Source organism: Cuculus canorus, chromosome 2 (genome assembly GCF_017976375.1).
Source record: "Cuculus canorus isolate bCucCan1 chromosome 2, bCucCan1.pri, whole genome shotgun sequence".
Lineage (NCBI taxonomy): Eukaryota > Metazoa > Chordata > Aves > Cuculiformes > Cuculidae > Cuculus > Cuculus canorus.
Window position 1 is genome coordinate 41,465,060 of NC_071402.1, and position 16,195 is coordinate 41,481,254.

The following is a 16,195-nucleotide window of genomic DNA, read 5'->3' on the forward strand; positions in this document are numbered from 1 at the left end:
ACTCTGACCTATAAATTCTGTCTCTTTCTATTTCTCAGCTAAGCAAGTGACTTCTAAGCAGGGACGTGCTGCTCCTTGGGATTTCTACTCCCAGCAGTTTTCCCAGGCCCCTAATCCCCACCACTGATCATTTCTGTCTACATGCTCTGAGCCAGGCAAATACTCATGTTCACTTCTCGCATGGTTTATAGCGGTCAAGCAGCTGCTCATCAATACATTTTCTCCTGGGCCGAGTTCAGATTATGTATCTTCTAGTGTTTTCTGAGTCTTCCGTGCTGGCATAACTAAATTTTTTTAGCTTACTGGACAGTGTAAGTTTTGCCAAATTGGATCTCTTCTCAGCAGACCTTGATCCTGTAGCCACCTCATCCATCTGTATCAGTTTTCTACTTGCAAAATTGTTAAGTGATGCCTTCACTTTGAATTTTTAAAACAGAACAGGAGACAATAATTTTGGATTAGGTCATTCTCCTCATTAACAGAGAAAATAAGCATGCAAGAAGTCCGACTATTTCCTGCTTCAACTTCTCTATAATAAATGCCTGCTGTTCTGCAAACAAAGCTGATAAATCAGAGCAGCAGCAGAAACAAGCAGCGTGGTCAATCCCAACTGCTGAAAAATCATCTCAGCCTCTCTTCATCTCCGTGCCTCGGGCCAAAACATGAGGTGGACTTGTAAAGTAATTGCAAAATAGTTACATTTCAGGCATTCTTCTCTGATATCTGAACTAGTATAATGAAACCAGGTCTTGAGTTTGTGTCAGCTGGTTTTGTTCGTTGTTTTTGTTTGTTTGTTTTTTTCTTAACTGCAGGAACTATGGATTTATTTTTAGATGAAAGCTCTTTTTCAGACAATGCTCTTTCCAAGCTGCATAAAAAAATCAAAAGACTGTCAGTAAAGTCACAAAACTTGGCAGCAAGAAGTAAAAGTGGACACAGTGTCTCTTGCAGAAGGTACAATCCAGGCACTGTAGCATTCAGATCTGCAGCCTGAACACAGCTCCATTGGCCCTGGGCTCTGTCCCGCTGGTTCCTGAGCCATCAGGAGGACTTGTTTGTAGATAATGTCCCATCTTACATTACATAACCACACAGATTGTTCTCAAACCTGACTACTAACAGCGCCTCTTTAATGGGTTAATGAATACTCTGGCTGGCAGTTTCCATATTAGCTGAAGAACCTCCATGAGATTTGCTTTTCTTGGGAGAACTGGGCTTCTCAGTGTCAAAATTCATCACTAAAAGCATTTCCGTCAGTGTGGTTTTTCCCGCAGCAGGAACCACAGTCTGGGTCTCCCCACACAGATGCTTGCCGGGGAACTCCAGCTTCACTTTGGGGGACCATCACTTTCCAAAAGCGCAGATCTGAGCCTGAGCTGCAGACAACTTGCGTCTGTTGGGAACATACAGTCTGATGTCTGATGGAACCCCCTGGATAAGCCCAGCTGCAACCTGCATCCACAGAAATCATTCCCGCACTGGCATGGAGGTTTGGCACGGGCAGTCCCCCTGGAGTGGTCCTCCAGGGTGATGGGATCTGCCACTTTGGAGTTCTCTTGAACAAAGCTGTCCATGTTTAACCTTCCTAGGCAGACTTTCAGATTAAGTTTGCGTACACTGGCAAAGAAGAGCGTACAACCTGCTCCCCTCTTTGATATAATCATAGGCTGTCCCGGTGCCTGGAACAATTTAATGAATACCTTAGGATGGCTTTTGCTGTCAGATCATAATACTACCTTTTACAAAAGCTCCTGCCACTGTGACCATCCCTGTGTCTGACAATGTGACAATGTGATGAACCCCCAGAACTGAGGGTAACGGTGCACTGGTGTGATAAATGTATTTATTCAACCCGCAATAACTATTCAGAGGAATACACTCTCTGATACTCATTCTTTGGCCACACTTTTAGGATAAAAGATTGGGAAAAGGTATTTCATTACTTCCCACACAACAAAGGCACATTGTGAGCCTCAATGCTCAATGTGCTAAAGCTCTGGTGATGCCATTGCACTCCTCTAGTAAACCACAGGGGTTTCTCAAGAAGCTTGCAGTACATCCTTAAGAAAAAGGAAGAAAGTGAGTTGAGTCACAGGGAGAGACAGGAAGGATTGTTCTCTCATAAAAACCAGGCTGCTTCTAATAGTGCTTTTTTTTCCCCCTCTCAGCAATCTGAGAACCCAGAAACCTGGAGCAACATTTCAGGTTTTCAGAGAAGACTGTGCTGCTGGGAAATGCTTTGAAACTTGTTCTGGTTTTGAAACCTCATGGGGTGATGGGCCAAGACCTCAGAGATGTGACAAAAGGAAGAGCTCAGAACAGGCATTTGCATAAGAGTTGAATAAGAGTGCACAAGGGGCTGATGGCAGAACCCTGCTTCCCAACTCCCACAACGTGCTAAAAAGGCACTGATCCCTGAGTCTTTAGACAGCGAAATCTGAGAGTAGCTCAAGTTTGTAGAAGGTAAATGGTGAGAACCTGCCACACATCGCAGGGGTAGTTTTGTAGAGCTGTGTGCACAGCATGGCTGGTGAATTCCCTGGCACAGGGAAACCCTGGAGCAGAGCCCAGATGCTGTCCAGGTTCCCAGGCGGGCTGCTGCCCTTCCCATTGCTGCCCTGGGCAACAACCCTGCTTACAGCATGGCTCAGGCTCTACCAAAGCCTCAGACATCTTTAAGAGACACCACTAAGCCAAACGTGTTTACACAGAGAGACTATGCTGAAGTGGAAACCAAACCCCAGGGTGGACAAGCCCTGTTTGCAAGCTCAGCCTTTTCTCCTGCCTCCACCCTCCATGGTTGCAGCTAGGATTTTTCACCAGCCTCTCTAGATTCAATCAGTCCAACTGTTCCTGATGTTTCCTTTCAGCTAGTGATCCCTTCTCTTGCCTCATGAGTAACAAGCTGGAATTTTTTTTTCAGTATGAACTATTTCGGGCAGTTGGGGAACTTTGCTTACCTGAATCAACATCACTCTCGCAAGTACTTCCCCAGAGTGTGTCTATGGGTAGTACTCTCCCCACATGGAGCAGGCTGGACTGCTTGACAGCTGCACCAACAGCTGAAATGGGAGAGGGTCTGAATCTATTTCAGGCCTACTTTTAGAGCATTTATTCCTTTGCCACTGCCCCACATGCTTGCAAATATATCTGTTCTCTTTTCATACAGAAATCTAAAAATTTCCTTGACAGTGATAATCAGCTTTTCAAAATACTCTGGACTGCAGAAACTCCAGTGGCAGGAATACTGGTACCTGTGTTGCAAAGTAAAAACTAACAATGTTAAATTAGTTTACACTATGTGTTAAAAATACTGTCCTTCTTAGGTATTTGGAGGTGGGAAGATTCATGTGGTGGGAGGGAGAGGACTGTTAAAGCAAATGGTGAGGTTGAGGCATACGAAAGCAAAGAGAGTAAACCAAGTAAAAATGATCCAATTTTCTACTGATTTGTTCAATGAATTACAGCAAGTAATTTTTCCCCTGCACTATTTACGGGGTTTCCCTCTTTTAAATGTTACCATGGTCACTGTGGTGTAACATTAATTTGTTTACATAACCCCTGAGTTGCACGAACAGACCCAGATGTTATTTCAGAAGCACTACGCTTGGGGAAGATTTTTTAAACCCTGTACATTAAAACTTCATGGAACAGTGATTTTTCACCATAACACCAGCAGAGCCTTCAGAGAAGGGTACTATGCCAACTGTCCTACCATGAAGAGACAGTTGCTCAGCCTCATTGATGCTCTGCTCCCTTTGTACCTGCAATTAAGCTTCAGCCTTCTAAAGCACTTGTTTTAACTGCACATTCCATTGCTCCTCTCCATACCACACACCAGAAAAAGAAACCGATGGGTTTGATTTAATGTTGGATTTAATTAAGATATACCTAAGAGATTAGGAGCTAAGAACAGAGTGGAAAGTATAAAACAGTGTGTATTCACTGCTTTTAGTCCAAATATTAATTAAGCATTTTTCCTACAGTTTATCTTGTGGCTTAAAATTGGTAAAAGATCAAACCTCTATGAGTATTTACTCTAAAGTAGCAACAAAACATCTCTGCAGCCTAACATATTGTATACAAAATACTACCTGGGTCCCAGAAGGGGTATTAAAACTCTGTGTTGTCTATGAATTTACTGCGTCTCAGCCCATATTAACTTTTTTTCTACAATATAAAGCTGAATTACGTTTTACAAGAACTCCTATCATGAATGAAGCAGCCCTCCACGAAGAATTTGTTGGTTGAAATTACTAACACTGAAGTAAAAATACTTATAGACATATTTTAGGCTTTGTTAATCTCTTCACCTTTGTCAATCTGTTGATTAACTCATTTACAGCTTTGGGGAACTTCACTTGTTCTGTCTGAGTGGGAAGCTGAGGGCAAACATTTATCACAACCCACCAAAGTGCGCTGCACTTGAAAAAAATATTAAAAAGACCTTATACTTGGTTACTGAAGAGAACAGCCATGAACAAGGATATTCTTCTGCTTTTGGTGCTTCACATGCTTGCAAAGCTCAGCTGAAACCTTTGATAAATCAGTAAGTTCATTATATTGGAAGAAAACCAGTAAATGTTGCACTTTTAATGTCATATTACAGCTTCCACATATTGCATACTGAGCACTGCACAAAACGGGACTACATTCCTGAAGGTAAAAGTAAATTCACTGGTATTTCCCCCACAGAGCTTCCTTTCATGGGAGCAGCATCAGCAAGATCTCAAAATGCTTCTAAAGCTACTTTTTAACCTTAGGGAAGAAGACAGGACTTACTAAAAAGACAACAGTATTTCTATAAGCAGCAATAAGTCCAATATACTTAAATTTTAGTGCACTCTGTGACATACACAGTATAAATGAATTTATTTTTAATTTGGCCTCATAACTCTTTCTTAGTTTTTTTGGTAGCTTGTAGTGAGAATTTGACAGCATCATTACACTGATGTGCCACTGCTACAGTAGGTTTGGATATCCTGTAATACTAGCATTCTTGCCAATCTCCCCTGCTCTCCAACAGCCAACTTTTAAGGAATATTGAAGAGCAGATAATTTTTCTTCTTCACAATTCCCTGTAAATATTGACACGGAGTCTGGCACTATCACAACACTTCTTCCTCACTGTAGTACAGTAGCAAAATGCAAGTTAGTCGAATTACCTTCAAAGTAATCTAAAATACCTCACCTGAAGGATGGATGGAACGGTCATTAACAGTTTAGCACTTGTGTCATTCTGAATGGAGACTGAAGGTAGACAAAAATTACGTCCCAAGTGCTATTTCACTGCTCTGCGAACTTGCACTGAGTGAGGTTGCACACGTGTTTTTTAACATCCCATATAGAGACACTTTGGTCTCCTAACTGATTTGAAAAGTTGGATTGCATTCCTTATGGGGGTGGTAGGGGGAGGTGGAAAATCCTCTTATTTGGTCATACTACAGTTATTCTACAGAGTTTTGGTTGCCAGCACTAATGCACACTTTAGTGCTTAGTCGCTGCTGCCTTTAGTGCCCTTCTGTACTCCAAGCACAGAAGCAGCACTAATTTATTGTCTTAGAAACTATATTTCTACTTTCTTACCTGAAAAAATTCAGGTTCAAAAGAGATCTTGGGTTCTTACTGTAGATGCATTTCAGTGAGAGAGTGCCATATTAAGTTGGGCCTGTTCAGCCCGGAGAAGGCTCCAAGGAGATCTTATAGTGACCTTCCAGTACCCAAACGGGACCTACAGGAAAGCTGGAGAGGGACTATTCATAAAGGCTTGTGGGGATAGGACCAGGGGGGAACGGGTATAAACTGGAGAGGGGCAGATTTAGACTATAAAATAGGAAGAATTTCTTCACCATGAGAGTGGTGAGACACTGGCACAGGTTGCCCAGGGAAGTTGTGGCTGCCCCATCCCTGGAGGTGTTCAAGGCCAGGATGGATGCGGCCTTAGGCAGCCTGATTTGGTGGGACGTCCCTGCCCATGGCAGGGGGGTTCAAACTGGATGATCTTTAAGGTCCCTTCCAATCTTAACTATTCTACGATTCTATTCGTGCCCTCGACACTTCTTGCCTGCCTCCCAAATGCCACTCTTCTCCCTAAGATGCTCAATGGGAGCAGAGAGGCCTCGCCAGGGAGGGGGTGGGCTCCCTCTTCCCTCCCTGAAACCTGTGCAAGGACCCAAAAAAATTGTCAAAAAGAGTGGGGATGCATACCCCTCTGGTAACTTCGACAAATCTTCAGTCAGAAGATTTCTTCAAAGCATCTTTGTAACAAAGAGGGCTCACAAGGTGGAAAAAAAATAAAATAAATAACAAAACCCAGAGGGTAGAGCCCTGCTTCCAGCCACGCTCTGCCTGCGCTGCAACAAGCCAGAGTACTCACTGTGAGAAATGCACGGACCTTCATCCTACACAGAAAAGCTGAAAAGGTTCCCCAGTGAGCAGAGAGACAGAGAAGTGAACTGAGTGAACCTCTGGTGGTGTACCTGACTTTCGCATTCCACCTGATGTTCAGACACTTGTTTCTCAAGCACAGACAGCAGTTCTTGACACACGACAGCTTTCAGGCTACCCTTTTTGACCCTCTGAATGGGAGCAAGTACAGAAGTAGTGCACACGAGAGTTGCAAAGAAATCCTGAACTTCCCTTCAACCGGTTGGACTTGAACCTTGCAAGACTGCATTTTATAAAGATCTTTTTTCCTACATTGACAGCTACACTATATTTAGAATTTTGGTAAAATTACTACAAAATATTTATTAACAGTAGCAATAAACAGAACATTTTTTCGTAAACAGAAATGAAATCGTAAAATGGCTTTATGTCATTTTTGACCAGCCAGCTGTACAAGAGCTTAAGCAAAGCAGCAGTCAGTGAGGTTCCATTTGGAAGAATCCACACAGAGTTTAGGAGATGTCGCGCCTTATTAGATCACCAAAATAAGCTGTTATTGTCTTCAGTTTGTTATTGAGAAAATTTTGTTCTATTTCAACTTTACCTCCTGGTCCTGCTAAGGAAGCCACCTGAAAAAACAAATAACAAAAAGCAGATTAGTCAATGAGAAGAGGCAAACCCCCAAACCTATCATTCACTTGAAATATTATGTAAAACAACTATCTGGCTCTGTCAATACTGGTGACAAAATTCCCTGGCACCTAATGCTTTTGGTGCTCTTTTACTCGCAGAAGTGGTTCATGGTTTTCCTGTGACTAAAAATACCCCTTATTCCAAGCCACAAAAAAAGGAGGACTTAGAACTAGAGATAAATTGTCATTGTTTCACATGCTGCACTGTGATGCTAGACTCTGGTTTGCAGGGTACTTGGCATCTGGGACACTCAGTTGCAGTGCAGCAAAAAGCAAGCTGTAAACTGTGCTTTGAAGGTGTCAAAATCTCAAGCTTTTGGGGAAGAGTAAAACAAAATCCTGGAATTGGGAAACAAAGGTTGCATTGAAGGGCGGGAGGGGGATAACAACTCAAGCAAAACCAACTCCAATCAGGCAGAGCAGCTCACAACAAAAAAGTTATAGTTGCTTGTTGTTGCTATTACAAGAACAAAAAAAAAAATGCTGTTTGTGCACTGGAGTCTCAGGCAGTGTTGAGGATAAGGCTGTGGGGCAGCTGAGTAGCTGCAGGCAGAGAGAGCCTGTCAGGCAGTGCTGGTCTCAGCTCTTGTGTTTACAATCACTGGAGTGAGAATTTTACTGTTCATGCTCTGTTGACTGAACCCAGTGCACACCTTTAATGCTTAATGATTCCAGACAGAAAACATTTTGCAGCAGACTTTGCATTTTGGACTGGAGCACGCAATACTCTCTCATGTTCTGCCTTCTGATGCCTAGTACCATCCTTCTGAAGGACCACCATCATATAGGCCACCGATTTCTCACCAGGACAGAGGACACCACTAAAATTGAGCACCAACCGCTTTTTCCTCCACAGTGTGAACCCTTATGACCTGTGCTGTGGTGGGGGTCCCTGCTCCACAGCCAGTTCTGTTCCATGCTTCTGTTTTCCTTGCCTGCTGCAAGAAAATTATTTCTATAGTTCCCTATGCAGGGAAACTTCCTGGGCAAACAAAGTGATCAAGATCTACAAGCCTGCAGTAGATTTTAACTGACCTTTAAACCAAGAAGTCTGTGATGTTGGCAGGGGAAACTTAAAAGTTGCATTATTAACACTACTAAACTCCTTTGAGATTTGACTCTGTAGTGCAGGTTTAAATATAAACATGCTGAACTTCCCCTATTTTACTGTAAGTAATAAACCAGCCTACTATCAGGAGGAAATAACAGTTTAATCTAAATTATACTTTGAACTTTAATTGACTTGCTCAGAAAATTACCACACTGCTCTAAACCAGGCATTTACTTTTCTATGTGAGGGTTTTTTCTTTAATTTCTCTTTTCGTTTCTGCTTACAAAAACAGAAGCATGAGCAGTTTCTTCATCCTTCAGCTTAATGTTAATAGGAAAAAAAGTCTCCACGTTCTTGTCAAAGAGGAACCTGCCACTTAAGCGAAAAAGCAGAAGCTGGCTGATTTATAAATAGCACAAGAATCTGAAATTGGCAAGTGATCAGGAATGTTAATTTTATTACTTATCTTTTCTTACTTGAAATCCTAAAATCAGTTAACATCCCACACATTGTGAGGCAATGTGTATTTTTTCTAGGTAGATATTAAATTTGTACTTCTAATTTATTATGAATAAAAGCCGGAATGACCCTTCCATTACAGACTTTGTAGCCAATGTTGTTTGAGCATTCTAAAACATTAATTGCATTAGTCAACTTAATACAAGAATATTGAAATTACTGTCTTGGGGTTACATACTCCCGCTTTCATGGTACAATTTGTGTCACTAACCATAGCTAAGTATGGCTAAGACATTGATATTAAACACAAGTGTTTACTAAATATTTCCCTTTGAAGACAAAATAAAAGCAAAACGCTTCAGTAGTAGCACAGGCAAATGTCTCTCCTCTGCTGAGGGGTGGCATCTACTGAGGAACATCTGAGAAGTTACACACGCTATGTCTAGTTTCTAAGTGCTAAATCCATGATAACTAAGACTAATTTCAAAATGATCACTAAAAGTATTTCATAGGCCTGGAGGTGACAAAAATCTAAATAAGCATATGGGCGTAAGCTCAGCAGGGATGGATCTGGCACTGTATGCTCCCTAAACCCTTTGTGATACTCAGAGAAGAGAAATGCAAACCCTCTGTGACGATGCTTATTTGCAAATTGCTGGAGGTCGCAAATTTAATTAAGTAGGAGTTGCCAAGTTTTCCTTGGAAGGGCTCAGTCAACTGTGATGGTGTAACGAGGAAAAGCTGCCACACACCAAGCTTCAGAAAGGTGCCAGCTTGGCAGCGGGATGCCCTCTAAAAATAACAGCAGATTGAGGAACGATGCTTTGAGAAAAACATAGGTGCTCACTTATTTTTAGAAATACTGACGTGCACCTCCTGGTTTTGCAGCAAACTACAATGGTGAGTACAAATAAGCTTCTTCATTTCTTAAAAAAAATTGGACTAGACCAAAACTTGTTTATTTTGCATTTTCCTATGCAAACATCACAACTCTCCTCATCCTGGTTTGTTCTGTAGCCTGAACCCACGTACTGGGGCGGGGAGGGGGGGCAGGTATTGCCTCCTGTGCTCTGCTGGGTAGTTCTGTATGTGCCTCATGTCTCCTCAGGCACAGGTAAAGGATGCCTCCCCATCTTCCTCTCATCTGGATGCTTTGTCCTTCAGTTCAGTGACGGCTGATGGAAACGGACCACAGCTGCAGAGCATTAAAAACGCAGCCAGGAGGTTGGGTCTCAAATTTTAAAATATGACACATCAGAAGAGAAATATGAAAAGGGAAATGAACATTGAAGCTTATCTTAGGAGCACAAGTTAAGGTGCAAACTTGCTTTCTATTATCCAGTGTGGTTTTGAATTCAAAAGGTTTTCCTGCTGGCCTTGCAAGTTTTTTTTTCATCATACTGAAATTCCTTTGGTGACTTCCTATCTGCTCCAGCTACGAACTAAGGTTACTATGTTAAAAACCTCTAATGATATTTTATTTCCCCTCCAAAAACTTTTCTAGCATATGAGAAGTGAGCTTTTTGCCTTAATAACTAATCACACCAGGACACTGTGACTCATCTCATTTCACACAACACTAATAAAAACAGAGGCGAGGAAAAAAAAAAAAAAGAACCCAAAGACTAGGGGGAAAAAAAATTTCCCAACTCACTTGAAAGAAAGGCAATGGCATTCTTTACACCAACTGTAATAAAACAAAATGCTCTCAGGCAGCATTTTAAAAAAAATCTGCAGGTGAATTATGCCACTGCCACAGTTCTGCTGCCACCCTTTGACAGGAAGAGATTTATTACTTTTTAAACTTTAGACGGGCAAGCCACAATTCAGTATTCGAGCACTAAGAACTTCAGGAAGACTGAAACATAGATGTATTGATCTGGGTTGGTGTATGCTGCGGTTATCTTCTGGCTTTATCTTTCATAAAGGGCAGGCAATGTAAGGTGAGTTTAAACTACGCTGCTTAAAAGCCGCTGTTATGAATACAATAGCTACAGCTCAAGTATACACAATTATATTCACTTAAAAATGCTGAGCCTGCAAAAATACATCAACCCACAGTTTTTTACCTACCAACTCTCGTAACACCAAAGCGTCTTTACAATAAAATGAACCCAAGATCATCTCCTGGCCTCTCAGGAGCCTGCTTTGCTTGTTATTATATGTACTCCTAAATGAGACATTTGGCTAGGTCTCTAGTCATCAATCTCATCTAAAATCACAGCCAAATGAAAGTCAGTCTCCCATCAAATTTCTTAATTAACAGAGATTACTGTATATTTTTTTGTTAAACTGATCTCTCTGGTATGACTTTGTTCTGGGAATGACACCAGATAGAATTAAAATAAGCAAACATAACAACAACAGTAATAAAAGTTTTGCCTGTCTTTACACTCTCTTTATTGAGGAGTCATTTGTAACCACTGGAATTTTAAAAACTGAAACACAGCAAACACCTTCTCATCCAGGCACGAGACCTGCAGACAGAACAAGGCTTGGGTGTCTATCTCTAGATTCTCTCAAAGCAAACAAAGACACGGGACACGGGAACAAAGGCAAGGGGAGATTAAAAAAAGCACCTGCGTGATGTGTATTCTTTGTATGACTATCAGGGTCAAGAGCACCTTGCTTAATTTTGGGCTCAGGGAATCACTCTAAGCACTAGAAGAAGAGCAAAAAGATAATTATTTTCTGGCAGCAGCTGGAACATAAGCCAGGTCTGTTACCAACATCTAGAACAGCAAAAGCTCCAGCAACAGTAAGATAATTTCACACATTTAGGCATAGCTATCACACACAACCCAAAAAAAATCCCCATTAGCCTCAAACACCTCCCTCTCAACTCCTAAAAAAAACAAATCCAGGAATCTACCCCCTTTATAGTTTTGCACCAGTCATCAAACCTGCAAATAGTCAAGACACACAGAAGGTTTTGAATACACAAACAGGAAAATGTCTGAAAAATGACTGGTTAAAAAAAAAGTTATCAACAGTGCATAAAGACTAACGCAAATCTTTCTTACTCTGCTTCTCTGTTTAAGAACACTATCTTGAGTGAATAAATGCTGCTGCTAAAATTATCCTAGTGGGAACCATGTTATAAACCTATACAACACGAAGCAGACTGCTGGTAGGTCAACTCATGATGGACCCAACTACAACCAGCCAGTAACAATTAAATCGCTAGCTAGTTTAACTGGAGAGAGCCTGCCAATTTGCATTATGATCCCAGTTTATATAGATCCAGTCAATGAGTAGGAATCATGTAGAAGGATACCATAAATAATTTAGATAGAAGAGCATACGCCTGAGAACACCTTGTTCGTGCACATTTATCACTTCACACCAGATCTTACCCAGACATCTGTGAAATGTTGTGCTGCGTCCACCACACAGCTGCTGCCAAGTACTGTATCCTCCAAATGCCTATGGTGTTGCATTCTCAAGCAGCACACCCACTGGCCTGCACTCCTTCAGTGGACCTATACTCCTCAAAAGCTCCTTCAAAGAACACAGACATTTTTGCAAATTCTTTCATTGATCAGAGTGATGTGTTCATAGAGGACATAGGCTGAAGCGCTACAGTCTTGACTACCATTTGAAACTAATCAGTCTTGACTGAAAGTTAAAAGGCAGGATTGGATTTTCCTTTGCACAGGTTTAAGTTAAAACCGTTGAGTTGCTCTCTAAAGCTTTAAGGATAAAGAAAAAGTTATCCTGCAGGTCCTGAGCAATAAGTTACCTTCAGCCATCTAAAAACCCCATCAGCCTGACAAGGTTCCACCAGCCATGCTGTTCTGCTCACCATTTTAAACACAGGTTTCTTGCGTGGTCTGTCAAATTCACAGAACTATGGTCAATGTGGTCAGCAATCAACAATTAACAGTTCTCCCAACCATAAAGTTTGTTAGGAATTTACTCCAATACCTTATGAAGTGTAAAACCTCACACATGGTTTGATGAAGAAATACTACTAAAAAATGGTTAAAAGAAAGAAGAATATTCTTCTTGGAAATATATTACCAAAGAAGCAGCGTTGCTCCTCTTTCTCTGTTACCCTTACCTATTATGATAGCAAAAACCAGCTGGCTGAAAAAGGGGACATTTTGCAGAAGTTTGATAGCAACTCTAACAGGAAAAGGCTTTGTTTTCAATACAGAAAACTAGTTCCTGTTATGAAACTGGAACTATATTAACATTGGATTGCGAGCTACACTCACATTTTTAAGAGAGGTTGTTTTTCCAGTCATTCCACATTTGAAAAGTTCTTGACACTTTTTAATTAGGCCCTTTTTCACACCCCATGCCACCATGAAGACCACTAGTGCAAAAACTGCATAGCAAGCTAAAAAGGCCCACCTTGTGACTTCACAACATGCTGGCTATAACCCTCAAAGCAGAGCACGCCTATATCCTTTCGAGGGTTCTATAATTATGCTTGAACTCACCTACACAGAGAGAAAGAGTTCTGGACAGTAAATCTCTTTTTCAAATTGTGCTGTATTTTTTTTTATTTTGTCACAGGCTAAAGCTTGGACAGATCAAAACATTTTAACTCAAAGAGGTAACTCTCAAGTTGAACAATAAGAAGGCATTTTACTCTCAGAAACATCTTCAATTAACAAAATCACCAGTGTTCTGTCTTAAAAGTAGATCAATATTATTCTAATAGATTGAAATGTTATCCGAAAATGTGTCTCAATTTGGTTTTATATACATGTTTTTATAACATGCTACCCAAAATGAAAACTTGCATAACATCTTTGAGAAGTTAAATATGCACTTCCAGCATCTAAAAATCAAAGACACTTCAAGATAATCCCCCAGTAAATAGATATATGTACAAGATCGTCTTTGTGCTATAAGAAAAGAAACAGTTTCTGAAATTAAACAGCCAACAGTAAATCTGTACAATATGACTGTCTTCAAAGAACTGTGAAGAAGTTTAGGACTAAGGCACAATACAATATCTGAGCAGTTAACCATTCACAGTCGGGATAATTACTAAGCTCCTGGTTCCTCAGTACTCTGCCTCTCAAACTTGGCTAGGTTGGTAAAGATGCTGATGTGATCATCCATCTCACAACATGCCAGGTCACCAACATTTTAGGCTCATCAGTTTATCGGGAGGAACCATCGTGCAGCCCAATCCCATCCTGACCACCAGTGAGAGAACAATTATCACAATGGCAGCACTCGCATGGCTTAGCAGAGGAGCCAGGATTATCACTATATTAGTATGTGAACACCTGGGAGGATACATTTTGGTATCTTAGATAGACAAGGATGCTTTCTACAATGAGGTGAGAAGAAGCTATTCCACCATTAAGAAGATACTTCAATAATAAACCCCAGGTTCCTTTTCCTTTGTTGCAAATACTAAGAATACAGAAATATTATCTGGTAGAGAAAACAGGCCATACAAGAGATCAGGCTACTTAGGATGAGCCCCAGCACCGGAGGTGAACACACACTTCCCACTGTGCATAGCAATGCAAGCACAGCTTGCTAAATACTCAGAGACAACATTTAACCTTTCTATCTCAACCAGCTTACTTCTCAAGCCACTCTTGGAGGTCGCTGTTAAATTTTGCTGGGGTATTAAGACCTAAATGTAGGATCTCCTGCAGATATCCCCTTTCTTCCCCTTGATCTGGTAGAAATGAACCCGACAAGAAGAGGATGGATGCTGGGGAAGGTCGAGCATTCCCTAATTCCCTGCTGCCACATGAGTTAATCAACAACACAGCAGGGTGAAGAAATCTATTTTCATCTGAATTTTACCAAGGCATGCATATTCTCACTCTTTTTCTCTTATATAAACAATATTAGCTTAAATCAGTAAATTAATTCTTCTCATAGAAGGCAAAACCAGCTTTCAACTACCCAAGTATTCGTTAAGTGTTTTCACTTCATTTTGCTGGGCATAATTTTGCTTTAAATATATAAGCCTATTTGAAACAGCGATTTCTAATTCTTTTCTACTTTGTGGGAATTCCAAGTGGGTCAAATTTTTAGTTCTGCTTTTCAAAACCACCATTGGCAGCCAAATACAAGTTTAGCCCCCCAGAACTGAATCAGTAATAATATACCTCCAATTGGTAGTTTCTACAACTCCTCTCTTTTTTCTTTTCTTTTAGGAATATGAAAATAACTAAAAGAAAAGACTCAGATGTAAAGGTGCTGCAAAAAGATGGGAATCAACAAGGCTGTCACACAAGCCACACAATAGGTACTATTAATAAAACAAAATATTTCGATGTACATGCGTATACATATATATAATAATTCCTGATAATTCCTTAATTAGAAATACTGTGAAAGATTGATTTGGCCTAAAAACTTACCTGTATACACTACAAATTCCGTAACAAGTACATGCTTGTAAACAAGGAGATTTGATGCAACTAAAGGAAATGTTTCACCTTGTAGACACACTAACCATATTCCACTGGTGTGCTGCTCCCTCTCGAGGCAGAAGTACAGAAGTTCATGTCTCATCTTCCACCTAAACTTCGTGACTTTTCTAAGAGAATTCAAAGAACCACATATGTCCTTACAAGACTAATTCTACACAGAAAATGCTGTCCCTGCAGACATAATAAACACTGGTTTTGCAATAAAATTAAGTGGAACAAGGTTAGATGTCTTGTCTACCAAGGCAATGAATGAAACAGCTAGGACAAGGTCAGTCACCACCTGCTTTCACACTAGCAGTAGGTTCCCTATTCTATGTTAGCTATTTTACTGAAAAAAGCAGCATGTATTTTCCACAAAATTTGCACCACCTTAACTAAAGGTTAAACAGTACTTTCATTCTAAGGTTGCTTCTAACTGCTGGATGTATTTCCGATTCTGCTTGAGATCTGCTGTCAGACAAGCAAATTTGCACTGATGCACTGGCTTACACTCAGTATAAACATCTTCATTGCAATGGCAATTAAGTCAGCTTCTAAATAGATTTTAATTGACAAAGCACACAAGCACACCTCGATTGTACATTCAAGCCAGGAAACAAGAGACAAGAGGCAGAGTACTTAAGTTTTAACAACTACCACTTCACGTGTTAAGCCTGTTAGACAACCTATTCTAGGAGCTAAGTGGCCTCTGAAAGCCTTACCTACATGTATGAGAATATAGAGCTAATTTCTGAGGACAAAGAAGAGGCAAACATTACATGCCTGAGCAACGTCATCACAAACCAAACTTAGTTTAAGTTTCCATTCAAATTTAAGGCATCAGATAATTTGTTCAACACATGTTGTCTTATACAAGTTATTCCATTTTCAGGTATTAATCTCCTGCAAAAAATTGCATCAGGTTTACTTCATTTAGCTTTTATAGGCCCCTAGAGTTTATGAACTACATTCACAAGCCAAGCTACATCACTACACCCTAGCAGCAGTGTCCACAGTCCCTTGCCAAGGCAGTTGTTGCAACAGAAGCCACTCTATCTGGTTCATGAGAAAAGTAAAAGGGATGAAAACTCAGGGCAAACCCATAAGCAAGTTGAGGAGAGAACTGCTTACACTTAACCTTTAGGCAACTTCAACAAAAAAAAATCTTTTTTTCTGGAGATTCACAGCCCTGGAAGTTTAGTGGCAGT

At 40.6% G+C, this 16,195-nt stretch overlaps 1 protein-coding gene across 3 annotated transcripts in view; it reads right to left on the minus strand.

Annotated features, from left to right (window-relative positions):
- Positions 1 to 5,859: 5,859 nt before the first annotated feature.
- Positions 5,860 to 16,195, minus strand: part of TGS1 (trimethylguanosine synthase 1) — a 30,583-nt gene continuing 20,247 nt past the window's right edge. For 2 of the 3 annotated variants that reach the window (XM_054059737.1, XM_054059736.1), the window contains one exon: positions 5,860 to 7,016. In XM_054059737.1, the coding sequence (XP_053915712.1) occupies positions 6,988 to 7,016 (29 nt within the window). In that variant the 3' untranslated portion in view covers positions 5,860 to 6,987. Of the gene's footprint in view, positions 7,017 to 11,945; positions 12,091 to 16,195 lie in introns of all 3 variants that reach the window. The other variant, XR_008448741.1, reaches the window with a different exon arrangement.